Here is a 16,662-nt window from a genome sequence, read left to right as displayed (position 1 = left end):
TTGCTTTGTCGTAATACTGCAAGCCGTATTTAATGACAAGGAGCGAGGTCAATTTCCGGTCGAGTCGGCGAAGCAATATTTCTCCTCCTCCAGAGTCCAATCTAGGTCTCCAGCATACTAAGCGAGCACTCGAAGAGCCTCTTATGTGGATTGTGTCGATCGTGTCGGTATGTTTGAGCTCTTGCAGCGTTTGAGGGCTCGAGTCTTGCTGCGTCACGGCGTCTTTCTTGTGGTTGGCTATTTTGAGATTGCTTATCAGACGCGGCGTGAAGGGGCACAAAGTAAGGTAGGAAGAGGTCGTGTGCGCGCCACAGCGCTCTCAAAGATCAAGAGCTGTCAACAGCCGACCCAGGGTTGCGGCGGTGCCCATAATGTCTCGAGGTCGCCGCGCGCTCTCATCCGTCGTCGCCAATGCGCATATTGCGGGGAAATGCCTGTTCGATCTCACACGGCACAGGAGCATTGCAGCGGCCGCTGAAATTCGGCAATGCGGTTCATTAGTCTCAAAACTGCATACTCAGCGATGACGTACGACGGAAAGACAGACATGACGGTGAGCTGGCATGCGTGACAGTACTGAATCGACGGATGTCGACGAGGTACGAGCGAGGACCGAGTTGGTTTTCCTGGAGAACGGCATCGCCAGAAGGGGAAAAGCGCCGCCGGGCGCGTCGCGGGGAAGGGGCAGGCCTCATCAGACTCCATACGATCCCACGATTTCATCACAACGATCACTTCGAGGCCGATTTGCGCCCGAGGCTGAGACATCGCTATCCATCTCATCGCTCAGTAGCGTTTGTGAGTCTGCAAAGGTATGCGTCTGGCCCCGCAACACATGAGCATAAATAGCTGTTCATCGCGCCCGTCACCCACGAGGCTGCCTGCATCCGCCCTCGTCCTTGTGTAATAATTACGTTTACACAACATTACTGTACTCCCTCGACCGTGCGCATGATTCATCTGATGTAGCTTCTGTCTCACCTGATCAAGTGCCCTCAAACGAGCTGCGAGCACAGTGAAACCTTTGCCCAGAGCCCCGGCCCCTACAGCGTCCTGAAATCGACTCGAAGCATCTGCAACGATGACTACACTCACATATTGGAAAGGCATTGCGGATGCAGCGACTGGCGTCATACTTCTAACAAAGCCGGAGATCATATACCACAGCGCGGTTGCAAAGTTCCTCAAAAAAGTCTCTGGACTACGACTGCCAAATCCGCATCCCACAGCTGAAGGCGAGATAAGCTCCCAACATGCCGTCGCCATAATGGCAGGTACCCTAAGTCTGTTTCGTGTACACAGCTGACACCTTTAGGTGATTGCTGTAGGTCTGGGACATGTCCGAGCAAGTAAAGACAGACAGTCAATGCCAGCTCTCGTCGTCATGAACGCGGTCTGGTCAGCGCTCGCTCTCGGTACCGTCGTCCTCAAACCTGATCGTGCAACAAGCGCACTGCTGATGACAGGTATCAATCACTTCATCTTCGCAAGTGTCATGTTCTTACGGTCGAACATGGCTTTGAAAGAGGTGCTTGGTCTCGAGGGGGTAAATGCAAAGAATCCTTGAATGTGGTCTGATTTGAATCATCTTGTATTGAGTCTACCAGTCTCTATCCCTCGTCTTTCGACAATTGTATACTCTACTGCCTCGGGCGCTTCCACACATACTCGTCGTTCTTCTCGTCACCTTTGCGCTTGCCCGGCGAGGAGGTGGTCGCCAACCTCATGACACTCGCACTTAACCAGGCTGCTGATTCAGATGATGACAGCATGGGTGCAGCTAGAGGATATTTGCTGTTGTTGGTACAACCGCTGCCATTTGTGCACATTTGCCTGCTGCATGTGACGCTGGTGGTTGCGAACCTGGTGCTCCATCATCTGGTTGGCGCACAAACCGGACAAATTCCTGCACCTTCTCGATCGCTCAATGGAAATATCTCTTCTTGTCGGCTTCGCTCAGCTTCTGACGATGGAGCCACTGTTGTTTCCCCTTCGCAACATGATCGCCCGAGAGAATCCAGCCCTCAGGCATGGCGTCTATCTGGTTGCGATTCACAAAAGACCAGACAAGCTCGAAACCTTTGGCCTTCGTGTGCCAAATTGCGTCATGGTCGGTGCTCGGTGGATGAAAATGGTCGGGATCGCAGTCGAGGTATTGCTGAGCGGACTCGGAATCAAGGTGAACAGTCAAGCGGTCTCTAATCCTCTCGTTATCGATCACTGCCCGGATCTGCTCAATGTAATTCTCAAAGTACGATTGGTTGCCCAGTCTGTGGAAGAGAGTGGTGGTTTCGATGGTCAGATGGGACTTGTGGTGAAGAAGAAGTGCTCAACCAGTGCCTTGAGTCGTTTGGCAACGCGGAGAGCATCGCCATTGGGACTGTTCGGCGGACCTATCTTCAACACGAAATGTCGCGATATCCTGCCATCCTTGAAGGTCTCAACGGTCGCGCCGGTGACACCTCTCCCTGTACAACTCCACTCATATGCCTTGTCAACTGCGCTGAAGAACTCGACCTCAGTGTTCTTCTTGGAAAAGCTCTGGTCAAGCGCCTTGTATTGTAGGTCTACGGGGACTGAGTCCGATACGAAGACCATGCAACGCTCATAACTCTTTTCGCAGTATGGGTCGCTTTCGATAATGAGCGTATCTAAGGCCCAAGTATAATAGTTTTCTGGTGGCGACGCTTCTTTGTACTCAAATTCGATACCATGACGGTCCCTTGATCTTCATTGCTCTCGGGCTCGTCCTGCTGGGGGCGCTGCGCTTCGATGACGGCATGAGGGCCTCCATCGTTGGACAAGAAGTTCAGTTCTTCCAGCAACATCAGTCGCGTTGCGTGTGTTCAATGATGCTCAGCGGGCTTACCTAACGCGTCTGGCTCCATTGGGTCGACTCCCAAAAAGGGAGAAAGCTTATGTCTTGTCTTACCGTTCCACTGACGCTCGTGGGGCCAGCAGTGATGCAAGCGAGGTGATGGAGGACTTTTCTTGTAATATCACGATCTTTGCTGTGATCTAGAAGCGCGGTGGCCCAGAACATAGCAGTGGGCGGAGGCGCAAAAGCGAGGCTGCGCACAGTATGTTCGATTTCCAGCATTGACCTGACCAAAGAAACACAGAGACGAAGAGATTCTAGGACCTAAAATGTAAAGTGCATCTGAACCTCGTGCTCCTTAGGACAGCTTTCACTATCAAGACACTCATTATACCTGGGGTGACACAGCTGCATTCGCTCTAGGCCACAGCTTTTGCGTGGACAAAGTGACAGCCTACCGAATCTTAACGCCGTAGTATCTTTTCGAGAGATTGAAAGAACACACGACAGCTTCATTGAGGGATAAGCAGGACCTCAGGAGTTTTAAAAACGATCAACCCAGGGAACAGTTGTATGTGCAACACGAACACACTCAGTAGACGCGGTCGAACGATCACGATAGAATAGATGGTGAGACTGCAATCAATTGACCACAAAATTATCACAGGAGCACAGAGAGCGAGTTGAAGCGAATGAGATGTATCCCCCTCCACATGCAAGTTCCTCGCAAATTTTGGCCAGCACGACACTTTGTTGAGGGGGGACGTTGATCTGAAAATCGCAGAGGGCGGCAAACCGCAGAACAATGGGAAATATTCGGCACCTCTACACCGTCATGCATGTAAAGAAGAAGTGCGAGATAAGGTAGGAGTCGAGTAACTCATATCTGCGAGGAAGCCGTTCTCAAATTACACGATAAGCCAACTATCCGGCGCATGTTCAGGCGCCGATGCTTGCCCATTATTTTTGCGCAAGACGACGGTGACTGAGGCCGGCTGAGACACTGTAACGTATAGGATGGGCTTGATCCTGGTTTCTATCACCTACACAAGCTGCTACTCGACTTTCAATTCTCTGGCACGTTCTTCAACATCCAACTGGTATCAAACTCTCCCAAAGCCTCACAGCTATCACGCCATCACCACCAATATTTGCAAGATGTCACCATCCGCCAATCCTCCATTCGTGCCGGTTCTTCTAGACCCTGCCCACCTGATCGAAGCTATGTTTGTGCACAAACCTTCCGAAGTACTTGAACCGGCTTTCACCGTGTTCTCAAGCTCGAAAACAACCAGAGGCTCTGCGGGGCTGTCTTGATTGTGCAGTGAAGACAGCTCGGCGGTGTTTGCAGCCGTGTCCTTATAAGTTCAATTTATCCCTACTTCGTTTCCGCAACCTCTCCTTGAATCTATTCTTCTATACAAATCAACCTCGTTCGGCATGTTGCCCCAACCCACCATCTCACAGTCTGCTTAGAATAGGAAGGGTTGTCTTATGGACGAGAACGACGCCCTAGAGTTACAGGTCAACAGTCTCCAGGTCGAAAATGCGCGACTGCGCGGTCTCCTTCCCCCACCACCTCCCCCGCCCCCTGCTCTAGCTCCTTATTGCTATCGCCATTGCTATCGCTAAGTCCCAATTAATTGCTAGCTTAGTTGCTTCGCTCACTTGCTGCGCAATGATACCCAAATATGGCAAATACGAAGTAGCCATCAGCAGCGCATCGAAGCTGTGAATTTAGGGGTACACTATCATGGAAGCAATGAAAAATACTCGTACCGAAAGACAGCCAAACGTGCGAAAGTATGGAGATATTGTGATGCTTTTGCAATGTCAGACGTGCCACGCCCTAGGGTTTGTTGTCGCGGCAGACGCAGCCGCTGTATGTATCTATAGAAAACTGCGCTGAGTTGCTTGCCAGCAAGGAGACGACTACATATACATGCCCTGAGAAGGGCTAGTCCAAGGTAGTCAACAGAGGTGACGATCAAGGCCTATAGGACAGACTTGCACCGCAACATTTGTCAAACTCCCCAAGGCCACAGTAAACCTAGAATCTGGGTGTAGCGAAGCTGTGACTTAGTTGATGGACATTCTTCGATAAAGCTGCAGTGTCTGCATGAGTCTGCCCGTACAGAGACTATTGGCAAACAAGCAATAGTTCGTTATGATAACATCTAGCCAAGCATCTCCCATACGAACGATAGCTTTGCACTCGAGGGTAGCTGGTCCGATCTTGCAGTCCTGAGTTTCCTACTGACCGCCGTCCAGCACCTGTGGTCGCCCCACCTTCGACGAGAAGTACTTCCGCGAGCACCACTTTGATCGGTGCCGCCTACACCATCACGTCATAGTTTCTGGACGCCACAACTGCGCCGGCAGTGACCATCGCGATTGCCAGCCCGTTCGTTGGGGTGAGCGTACTCCGCTCCTTGATTGAACTGAATGGCTCAGTTAATCTTTCACAGAGAAACACCCGGAATGGGACAGCATCGTCAAAGGTTCTTTGGACTCGGACAACTTCGGGTGCAAGAAGGTCAGGGACTTGTACGAGTTGCTCTTCCCAATCGAGGAGTATCCCGATAAGTAAAGGAACGGCTAGTATGTGGGCTAGGAGGTGGCGGCCAGGAATGGAGGCGGAAGCAAGGTACGCGAACGTACAATGGGCAGAGTGTCAAGCCCTGAAGACCACCAGGCTCGTAGCAATACATGACAAGATGATACATTCTTGCCTCGAAGCACTCGAAGCTATACTGCTAAATATCCACAAGTGGCCAGAAATTACCCTATACGCTGCGAGATACGTCCAAAACTTCCTTGAGTCTTCCTTCGGCGTGCTGCTGGTATTGTGGTGTTAATATCTGTTGCGGTGCAAGTCGGTCCGACAGGTCTTGATCGTCATCTTTGTTGATTACCTTGGACTACGTACCCGTGTTAGGTCAACCAACGCCCGGAGGCAACTAACGCCCGCTATTTACCCGCAAAATCTGTCTTTTTTCTAGGACGTAATTTAAGAATAATTTTTTAATAAAAAGAGATATAAAGAGACTCCTAATAACGTAGATTATCACAGAGCCGGCTATATCACCAAACCAGCCACTTTCTCTTGGCACAACTACCTTTTACCCTAACACAACATGCCTTAACAATAACAACTTTAGAATACTACTAGAGAAGGTAGAGTTATCCTTGCTATCTAGGCCTTCTATGCTAGCCAAGTTTGCAGTATCTACAGCGCTGCTAGAGTGTTGAACATACCCTATTAGTAGGTCTCTAATTGCCTTTGTAATATTACGTTTTAACTAGACATACACGCTAATTACTAGAAACTTAATATACTAGAGGAGTAGATAATTGTCTAGTATATACTTAACCTTAATTTGCAAGGATTTGCGCCCTAGCTATATAAGGTGGCAGATATGGCTAATAAGATACTTAGTGTGCGTGGTAAAGAGCCTGTTAGTAAACTATAGGCTAGCAGGCTTGTGACGCGTTCAGACGAGCTTAAAATGGCCTTTAATTGAGCCAAGGATAGACAGAGGATACTACAGGAAGATCCTGAGATAATCAGCGCGTGGTTTAAGCTGTAGTAGTCTGGCGGCCTCTGGCCAAAGGCCAATAAAGGATATCTACTTCCTAACAACTTTTGCTAAAATGCATGCACAAGTTAACTAGACGTCTAGTTAACTGCGTAGATAATATATATCTAGCTTAAGCCAAGCCGGCTAAGCTAATGTAACGGGCTAGCTCTAGCTCATCTTTAGCTTTAGAGTCTAGACCGTTACACTAGGAGGGTGCAGAAACATCTTCTAAATCTAATATAAGCACGCAGTATACTAGGTCACTATTTAATAGTAAGTAGTTATAGTTGTAGTAACTTGTGTTAGTTGTGCTAAGAGAAAATAGCTAGTTTGGTGATATAGCTGGCTTGGTGATAATCTACGTTAATGAAGATATAACGTACTCTATCACCGAGCCGGTCATATCACTGAACCAGTCACTTAAAATCCCACCAAAAAACACAGAAACCATACCCCTGCATCTCAATAACTACTTAATAGAATCTTCTAAAAACTTCAGAATAGAGCTGTATCTATACTAATAAAACTATTTAAAAGTCTTAGACTAATAGCTAGTATAGATGTTGAGATAGCCTGCAGCTACCCCTGTATTTCAGTATCTTCTAAACAACATCTGCAATATAGGGCTAAGCACTCTAAGACTTTTAAACAGTCTTATTAGTATAGATGCAGCTCTATTCTGAAGTTTTTAGAAGATTCTATTAAGTAGTTATTGAGATGCAGGGGTATGGTTTCTGTGTTTTTTGGTGGGATTTTAAGTGACTGGTTTGGTGATATGACCGGCTCGGTGATAGAGTACGTTACTACTTTATAAGCTTTATAACCTCTAACTACTTAGCTTTAGTATTCTCTACTAGTCAGAACTAGTCCCTTATCACCTTAGGATCCTCACACAGAGCTCTCTTATAGTTATACTTGTAATTAAATTTAACTTTAAGCTCTAGCCAACATTTCACAAAGTTGGCAGCCTAGTTCTTGCCAATGTAGGGCTAGTGGCGCTCAGTAAGCAGAGAATTGGCCATATCCTCCACATTAGCAAGCCAGGGTGAGTATCCTCGCTTGTCTAGCTTCAATACATACTAGACAATCACCTCCTCCTTAGTACTAGTCATCCTTATTATGTTGGGCTTGCCATTGCGTTGTGAAGAGGTTCTAGTAAGGCGCGTGCCTAGGGTGCTTTAAGAGACCTGGTATATTGCTGCAGCGCGTTGCACGCTTAGTGTTGCGTCTTGCTTGATAGCCTAGAGGGCAAGCTGTATATCTGTTTTATTTGAAGGCTTTTTTACGTTGTTGCGTTGAGGCATTACAGGGAGAGTGAAGTTCGGTGTGGTCTTGGCAAAAGTGGCCAGCTCGCTTGGGTGGCCAGCTCGCTTGTGGAGTACGTTATCTCTTTTTATTAAGAAGTTATTCTTAAGTAAAGTCTTAGAAAAAAGGCAGATTTTGCGGGTAAATAGCGGGCGTTGGTTGACTCCGGGCGTTGGTTGACTCCGGGCGTTGGTTGACCTAACACGATAGCACGTCTCAGGGCACGTATATATGGTCGCCTCCTAGATAGCAAGCAACTCAGCGCAGTTTTCCATCGATATACAGTGGCTACGTTTGCCGCAACAATATCTGCCCAAAGTTTAAAAAATGTAGGGTCCGAGCGCTTGGAGCCGAAAAGCCTTCTCCACCATCTTTCCATGATCCACAACATCTCAGATCTAGTCCTACCATTCCCGCATGAAAAATTCGATTGCTCCTGTGGTTGAGAGTGACTTGGCTGCGGTAGCAGGCTTCAGGAGTAAGCGATCTGAAACGCGATGGCGTCATGATTGCTCAGGCGCGCATGTAATTTCGCGCCTTCTTCTACGCGTGCGGCACCTTCAAACCGGCAAACCGGCAAATTGCAATAGTCACAGTGAAGGTTACCTCATAGATCACTGATACAGTGGAAGCTTCGTTCTCGTTAATGGGACGGCGAGCGGTGTGAGCCTGTGTTGCGTTGGGGTTACAAAGTTAGGCCTCGAACGCTTCGGTTTCAGGCACCCTCAACCAGCGCACCATGTCTCAAATCCTGGTGGCTGACACGCAGTGTCCAGTAATAGTCTATAACACTGTTTTGCTATACCAAAGCCGTTAACGCAATGTCATTGAGCATGTTTTTCGACTCGTTCTCCTCGTCCCAGACTTTCTTTGTCTTCTTTGTATCGGCAGGCACCCTGCCTGTTCGGCAGACAAAGCTCAATACTAATCACGAACGGCTTTACGACCCCCGTCCATCTCGGAAACACACGTGCATCCACTAGGATACGGAAACAGCAATAGCAGTCCTGCTGGCAGGTCCTCACGACCGATTCTGTGCCATGTCTGTCACTGAGCACGACTTTGACGATGTTCGCTATGAGTATCATGTCAAGCACAGAATTAGTGCCAATCAAAATATATTTTGGGTCGTTTGGACGTGTATATCAGTGTTTGTGCTGTCCAGGTTCGGGCGAAAACTGTTCGCGCTTTGGAGTGGGCAAAGGTATGTCACCGACTCCTCCATTTGCAGAGAATATGCAAGCCTGACCCATTCAGATCACACACAAATCGGTCTGGTCTCTCGGCGCTGGACAAACCGTCTGTCTGGAGAAGGACATTGGCGCACATCAATGCCGTCGCGGTACAGCCATCCCCACAGCTGTTGCAGCGAACTTTCACAGAGCTATCCACAGGCAAGATTGCTGCACTTGCCACTTACTTGCTCATTGGCATGGTCCTGCTGCTATCTGTCGATCCTCCAACCTCTAAAGCACACTTCATTGACGATGTAGCATTCAGAGCGGCATGGATCACAGTCACTCAGATCCCATTAGTCCTCTTCCTCTCCACCAAAAATGGACTGATGAATATATTGGCCAGTATATCGTACGAGAGGGTATTATACCTGCACAAATGGGCTGGCCGCATGATCTTCGTCTCTGCGACAACACATGTCGTCATTATGAAGTCGTCGATCTCGCTCGCGGACATTCTACTATCTCAAGACACGGGTACTACAGTCGTTCGCTATGGCATTGGCTCATACTTCTTACTCGTTTGGATAGCTATCAGTAGCATATTACCAGTCAGGAAGTGGAGCTACCGAGCCTTCTACATCAATCACTGGACGTGCATGTTAGCATTTCTAGTGCTGATCATCCAGCACGTGCCAGAGCATGCATCAACGCCTATTTATATGGCCTTTGGCTTTGTGGGTTTCGACAAAATCTCTACGCTCGCGCTGTTCGCTAGGAATAACATCTCAGTACGGCCGCTTGGATCACGTTTGGACAAGTTCCGACGGGGCCCGGGTCGGGCAATTTTGATCGCAGGTTACCCGGTAGAGATGATGGAACCATACAATCTCAACATCTCGACCGGCATGGAGGAATCTGTCACCACTATTCGCATCTGTAGTGTACCACTGAAGTGGCAGCCAGGACAGCACATCAGGCTTTACGCTCCAGCTCTCGGTGCATTCGAGATGCATCCGTTCACACCAGCGAATTGCTCGAGCATAGCAGTACCGCCACCCCTGCCACCCAGAAGAAACGAGGATCTTGAGAGACGAGGATCAGTGAATTCTGTGGCATCTTCGAGACAGTCTAGCGACATCATATTGATGGTCCGCGCTCGTTCAGGTTTGACTCGGCGAATCAAAGAGTTCCACACAGAGTGGCTGACGCTCCCATGTCCCAACACGACCCTATCTTCCACTACGACATCACTGACTGCTTATATCGATGGCCCTTACGGTGATCCTCCGAGCTGGGTGGATTACGAGATTCTTGTACTTGTCGTTACTTCGACTGGCGTGTCGTTCGCTTTGTCGATCCTAGACTACTTCGAGCAGCTGTGCCTATCAAACGTGTCAGAGCTTAGGACTCGGGCCATCCGATTTGTATGGATTGTACGACACATCGACCCTCAATTCGAAGCAGCCGTTGCAGAGTTGTGCCAACGTTATGGCACAATACTCGAGGACTCAGGTGTGCGAATTGAGACTGAGCTCCACGTCACTTGTGTGGAGGCCGAGCTCAAACCCAGCACTACAGAGATCGATCAGTTCGCGCACCTCCGCCCTCATCAACCGCGATGTGGCTCTGGCGATCGAAGCCTCACTATCCGTAACCCGGACGAAATCTACGACGAGTGGGAGGAGGAAGAAAGACAGTGGGCGTTGATGGAGGCACTGGAGGAGATGAAGATGAAGCAGGTCGATCCGTTCGAAGATGCGAATGAGATTAGCTCTGTGTACAGCGGTGAAGATGGTACCGTGGAAGGCTATGAAGGCGAAGGCTACGCGAGTTCTGAGATCGGCACGCTACTCAACGGAGCGAACAATCAAGAAGACCGCCGACACAGCAATACCTTTTCTAGCGTGCGATTGACAGTGGACGAGACTGCAGCCTTGAATTTGTCACGACCACTGTCGTCGCCAGTGCGCTCTCGACTGCTGCCAGGCCGTCACGAACTTGAGCAAAAGCCTTGCGAATGCGCTCTTATCCAGTATCAGCGTGGGAAGCTCCAGAAACCGGGGCGACCTATATTTGACAGGTGTTCATATGGCAGGCGACCCGACACTTCTTACATTATCACATCAGCACTAAACAGCGACCAGCACAGCAGATCCATAGTCGCAGTATGTGCGAACAGCGTAGTCTCGAGACATGCCAGGAAAGCTGTCTCAGAGGCAAATACTGCCTTTGCGCGGGGACTAAGAGCCACAGATGTTGAGATCTTCATTGAAGAATTTAGCTAGATATGTATCATGTGATGAAGTACGATATGAACGCGAAGTACACCCGCGCACAACTTGATCCCCTTATCCAATTATGTAACTGCGTGAGTAGTGTCGGTCAGGGACTGTGATCAACGAGTGTATTACTATCTGTTGTCGTGTTGTGATGTTCTGTTACAGGAGCTCTCAGCTCTGAGGTAAGCGCACTTGCCCACCAGGCAGTACCTGCTACAATAGGATATTATGTGATCTAAGCTACGTGGTTACAAATTACGTCTCCGTTCTTGGCTTGGGGTATACCCACGACCGCGTCACGGTCACCACGCTGTGGGCAGTACTGGGCCGGCGACACTCCACACCGGGCGCGCAAGCCGACTGATTATCAAAATTGCAGGCTTCAAATCAATACTGCGTTCTCCCACTTGCAACGAGTGATGTTCATTACCAAATGGCCCATCGCATGAGGTCAACTCCGAACGCATGCCATTTCCAATAATTCTCCGCCATAATTTTCCACCTTCTGAGCCCGACTCTGACTTCAAGTTGCACGTACACCACCTTGACTTCCTCTAATGGATTGGAACTTTTCGATGATCAATCTGCAAAAAGACGATGTTCTCTGGGACGCGGTGTCATGACAAGCTCTCGGCTGGCTTGAGTCGACTCAGGTCTCAAGAAGGTCTGATTCATTGAAGGTGTTGGTATAGAATGCGACAAGTAGTGTTCTCTGTAGCTGAAGGCAGGTGTGTTGCTCGATGACTGGATATTCTCCGACACTTCGGTGCCAATGCAAGACACGAGGTGTCGGCATGCCCGCGCATGTAAGTCGTGACAGTGACAGACTTTTGACCGACTCAACAACTATGTAGACTCAAAAATGGTGGAGTCTGCTTTCTCCGGCTTCGGGCAACCATCACAGACTACTGACTATTGCATTTGAACCGAGAAGGTAGCCAATGCTGGTGCAATGATCCAAGGTAGTTCGGCGCTAGTGTCGGCTCGGCCCCAATGTCCGAGCCGAAGTCCGAAAACTGGATAACTTACCCCCGGCTCGCTTTGGTATGTCTCTTCCCATTTCCGCGCCCTCTGACTTTGTCCAGTAACACAACATCAAACCAGCGTCGACAATTCCAGCAAGGATCGGAAGGTCATGTGCAGAAATCATTATGTCGGCGCTCGAGGTATCGGCGAACAGCGCTGAGCCTGAGTCGCGCGAGAACTCAGCAGACCAAGACGACACGGCAGATAAGCGGACAAGCAAGAAGCGGAAGGTGCTGTCATGTTATTCGTGTCGCAGTCGCAAAATGAAGTGCGATCGTATCTACCCAGTGTGTGGACGATGTGAGAAGACTGGAAGGATTGAGCAATGCTCGTACGACCCGCGATGGCTCGAGGAAGCGCAGGTTCAGCCTGGCCAGCCGTTGACAATAAATGGCAATCAAACCATGCTCCGCATGCATGAAAGTGGAGTGAGCGACAACTGCACGAAAGGAGACTTGTCAGATGCACTGCGCTGGAAGATGCGCATGCAGGAACGAAGGCTCGAGATATTGGAGAAGAAGCTCGCTGCGACATCCAATGGTAGCAGCAACAGGCCATCGCAACTCAGAACATTGCCTCCCGACGAACCTAAGATCACGGAGGAAATGATTTTCAGAGGGAAAGACTTCAGGACACAGTTCCATGGCACGACCAGCGTGATGAGCATGATCTCACAGGTATAGTGCAGAACTTACGGCTCTTCCTTTGGTGCAATCGCTGATGTCCACAGTACCGAGACCTACAAATATTCACACAAGAGGCACTAGCAGTGGACATCACCATATCCCGTTTTAAGAAAGACTTCAAAGGATTTCGTGACCGGAGAAAGGTTTTGAGGAAGGAAAGAATTGCACGGACCTACGGTACTGATGAGGAAATTTTCACGCTGCTCCCACCTAAGCATGAGGTTGATATCCAAGCCGCCCTGTACTTTCGCACCTGGGAGACCACCTATCGCATCCTTCACGCACCAACGTTCTGGCAAGAGTACAACAGCTTCTGGGAGCGGCGGGATGAGCAAGACGCCGCGTTCGCTACAATCCTAGTACTGATTGTGACTACAACGAAGTGCTCAATGGTCAAGGATGATGTATTCGTCGGCGATGTCTCATCTGACCGGGATGCTGCATCTAATCTGATCGAGACGTGTGAAATGTGGCTCAACAGACAGTCGCGCAAGCGCTTGACACTTCCCTACTTCCAGCTTCAGTGTCTGGCGCTGCTTGCAAAGCGGGTCAATTGTGTCATGTTGAAGCACGACTGGCTGGCTGCGGGTGACCTTATGCGGCTTGCTCTAGCATCTGGAATGCATCGAGACCCTTCGCTTCTGGCTACTGGACATATCTCCGAATACGAGAAAGAGATGAAGAAGCGCCTGTGGTATACCATTGCGGAGCTCGAGATTCAGGCATCGATTGATAGCGGTTTACAATCATCTTTGGCGAATCTATATTTCGACACGCCAGCGCCGGGAAATCTACCGGACGAAGCATTTTCACTCGAGACAAAAGAGATGCCAGCAGTTCGGCCGAAGGAGCATTTTACATCGACGTCGTATCTGATCACTGCACTACGATCGCTCCCGCTTCGTATCCATCTCAGCACACTCCTCAATGACCCATCGGGTCAGCTGCAATACACAGATGTCCTTCATTTTGATGACCAAATTTCATCAGCGTTCTCCAATGTGCCAATTTGGACAGACCCGCGTGCGACAATCCCGTCGGCATTGCTTGGCCTGCAGCATCTCCAGTTCCTGCTCGTGCTTCACAAGCCGTATGCGAAGATGGCATACACAGAAAAGCGATTTGCGTATTCATTCACCTCTTGTGTCGAGACTGCGGGCTTAATAACCGATATCCACGAAGATTTGGCGTCGCAAGATATCCTCATTCTCAATCACTTCCGCAACGATGTCATTCGTGCCGGTATAACTCTTTCCGAAGTCGCCGCCCTCAACTGTGTCCGACACAGCGTAAAGCCTACATCAATACCGGTGATACACACCCAATCAGATCAGAGCATGCATATCGCAGATATGGAAGGGCCCCATATTCCTTTTTTGCAAAAGGGCAGCTTTGCTCCCCATGGTCCAGTTGCCTGCCTTGCAGTACTACCGCGCGAGACTTTATCTCGCACTCTTTTCAAAGCCAGCATCGACATTCTAGAACGTACTCTCCAGCTTTTCGAAAGCAAAGTTATGCGCCTTGGCACTGGTTACATAGAATACTGGCTTCTCAGTGCGGCAATTGGTATGCTTCCCCCTCTAGACCCTATTTCACTTCCCATTTCCTCGATCGCGCACCGTACAGCCAATGAAGACGAGATTCGCGAGCGCTGCAAGACCGCACTCGATCGCTTCACGAACCTAGCATTTCGAGTTCTTGCAATGCAGCGCATCCCATCGGATAGCCTTGCTGGAGGGCTTAGTGAGTGCATGAGCAGAAGTGGCCCGGGTGATGTACGCAAACCGAGTATTGCGAGCGAACGAAGGGGTACGATTCTTTCGAGCAGAGCAGCTGGAAGCTTTGGAAAAAAGGGGGTGGGTGCATTTACCAGCGGTAGTATGGTCAGGGACATGCCGTTCCCGTCGATAAGTGGCAGCGAAGACAGGAATGCCGACACTCTCCATAACTCATTCGATACTTCAGCGGATACGGGTGAGGACTTGAGCGGATGGATATTCCCAGACTTCTGGACATTCGACCTGGCTGAAGATTTCTGAGTGTGTTGCAGGACTGAACACCAGTCCAAGTTTATCGCAAAGCTCTTGGATCTTCCTCCAGCAGAAAGCCCTCCACTCTTCTTGCCCAGAGGCATGCACACTGGCCGTTTTTGGCTTACTTGTAGTCTAGCTTTTCTTAGAGACTGTAATAACGTACCTCACGGGGCGAGTGGCCAGACCGGGCGAGTGACCGAATTTTGCCAAGACCACACCAAACTTCAACTTCTCTTGCATGTTACAGTGAGTTGCTACAACATACTGTAACTTGCAGTATACAGCACTAATCTACAGTATCTTACGCATCTCTTATGCACGTTCACGCGTTGTGCCCTGCCTTACTACATCTGCCACAGCGTTGTGAAGACTAAGTGCCTGGTTTAACACGCCTCTTCTTGCTTGCCTTCTTCCCATCACTACAGGCTTTAAACTCCTTTAGAGTAGTTAACGTAGATTATCACCGAGCCGGCCATATCACCGAACCAGCCATTTTCTCTTAGCACAACTAACACAAGTTACTACAACTACAACTACTTGCTATTAAACAGTGACCTAGCATACTGCATACTTACATTAGATTTAGAAGATATTTCTATACCCTCCTAGCACGTTCGTGCGTTGTGTCTAGTCTTGCTGCAGTTCCTACAGCGCTAAACTGTTAACTAAGCTCCTAGTTAACCACCTCTACCCTAAGTCTTCTTAGATAGCTGAGCTACTACACACGCCTTAGCAGCTACCTGTAATGCTGCTGGGCCATACTTAAGTGTGCCACTATGCTGAATCTTCTTTCTCTTACGCGATTTTCTCTTAGTTATTACTACTAATTGCTCTTTAAGCTCTTACACGCGGGCCTTAATAAGGACGTTTTTATGCAGTATCTCTTTAGCCCCTTTTATAAGCTTTTAAGAACCCCTCTTGCGCTATACTTAGTAATTATTAGAAGGAGTTGCTTATAAGCTTAGATTAAGACCTAAACTTGTGTGTATTGCTTAGCGTCTTAGATTGCTATAGTGTTTTAGGTAGAGGTACTGCTAGTAGGGTATGCAGCTGCACTTTAAGGCAATCTAACACTACCTATATATTAGTAGGAATAAGCCCTAATACCTTAAAGGCCTTTTAGTAGTTAACCTTTATAAATATATTAAGGAATATGTCCCTAAAGGCTAGTAGGAAGCCTTCCTTATTAATATAGAAGATATATTAGCATGCTAAGTCTTATATATATTAGGAGTACTTACGCTTTAATAGCAAGAAATAGACTATATTAAGTAGCTAGAGGATATATAATAAGTAAGGTAGCATGTAGAGAGTAAGGATTTAGTTCTCTAGGCAATAGTCCTTAAACTCCTAGTTAAGATAGCTCTTATAGCTGTCTAAGATAAGTGTCAGCCTGGCACCTCAGTTCATACGGTACACTGTGAACTGCACCTCACGTGACTGTGTTAGTCACCTGCTTACTCATCTGGTTGTGTATATAATTGCTCGCTGTAGCTCCCTCAATACAACAACCTTCTGCCTCATTTGTATCTGCCCTGTGCTCCTACATCCGACAATAAGCAACCTATACACTCCTACCTAACACATCTTTATATGTGTGTTAAAGTACTTTAACTACTTAAGGCTAAGTATATTTTTGTCTAACTATTCTTAGAGACTAAGAGCTTCTAATTGTAGGGTATATCTATCTCCTTATACTAGGTAGAGATGTAGACGCGTCTGTAGTAGTCTGGCCAAAGGCCAATAAAGGATATCT

At 48.6% G+C, this 16,662-nt stretch overlaps 4 protein-coding genes across 4 annotated transcripts; 3 read left to right on the top strand and 1 right to left on the bottom strand.

The window, feature by feature from the left end:
* The first annotated feature begins 714 nt into the window (after positions 1-714).
* M421DRAFT_424839 (uncharacterized protein) lies at positions 715-1,661 on the top strand. Its single transcript, XM_033593881.1, has 3 exons — positions 715-812; positions 991-1,270; positions 1,316-1,661. Exons 2-3 carry the CDS (start codon positions 1,082-1,084, stop codon positions 1,565-1,567), a joined length of 441 nt encoding a protein of 146 aa, XP_033444642.1. The 5' UTR covers positions 715-812; positions 991-1,081; the 3' UTR covers positions 1,568-1,661.
* A 637-nt stretch (positions 1,662-2,298) lies between these two features.
* M421DRAFT_8866 (uncharacterized protein) lies at positions 2,299-2,888 on the bottom strand (the record flags this gene model as incomplete). The annotated part of the gene is made up of 3 exons (XM_033597687.1): positions 2,299-2,651; positions 2,699-2,815; positions 2,870-2,888. The coding sequence occupies 3 exons, from the start codon at positions 2,886-2,888 to the stop codon at positions 2,299-2,301; spliced, it is 489 nt and encodes a 162-aa protein (XP_033444641.1).
* Positions 2,889-8,744: 5,856 nt separating this feature from the next.
* Positions 8,745-11,167, top strand: M421DRAFT_95481 (uncharacterized protein; the record flags this gene model as incomplete). Its single annotated transcript, XM_033598314.1, has 2 exons — positions 8,745-8,908; positions 8,962-11,167. 2 exons carry the CDS (start codon positions 8,745-8,747, stop codon positions 11,165-11,167), a joined length of 2,370 nt encoding a protein of 789 aa, XP_033444640.1.
* A 1,059-nt stretch (positions 11,168-12,226) lies between these two features.
* Positions 12,227-15,190, top strand: M421DRAFT_424836 (uncharacterized protein; the record flags this gene model as incomplete). Its single annotated transcript, XM_033593880.1, has 2 exons — positions 12,227-12,864; positions 12,918-15,190. Coding segments are annotated over exons 1-2 (2,387 nt in total), but the record flags the coding sequence as incomplete, so codon positions are not given.
* Between the last annotated feature and the right edge of the window lie 1,472 nt (positions 15,191-16,662).

Source organism: Didymella exigua, assembly GCF_010094145.1.
Source record: "Didymella exigua CBS 183.55 unplaced genomic scaffold M421scaffold_39, whole genome shotgun sequence".
Classification (NCBI taxonomy): Eukaryota; Fungi; Ascomycota; class Dothideomycetes; order Pleosporales; family Didymellaceae; genus Didymella; species Didymella exigua.
The sequence above is the reverse complement of the archived record's forward strand: the minus strand, read 5'-3'. Positions and strand labels throughout refer to the sequence as shown.

Bases quoted from the DNA above. Each gene is read 5' to 3' on its own strand.
- M421DRAFT_424839 (XM_033593881.1), top strand. From the start codon at position 1,082: ATGACTACACTCACATATTGGAAAGGCATTGCGGATGCAGCGACTGGC. The intron at 1,271-1,315 runs GCAGGTACCCTA...TGACACCTTTAG, and splicing joins AACATGCCGTCGCCATAATG to GTGATTGCTGTAGGTCTGGG.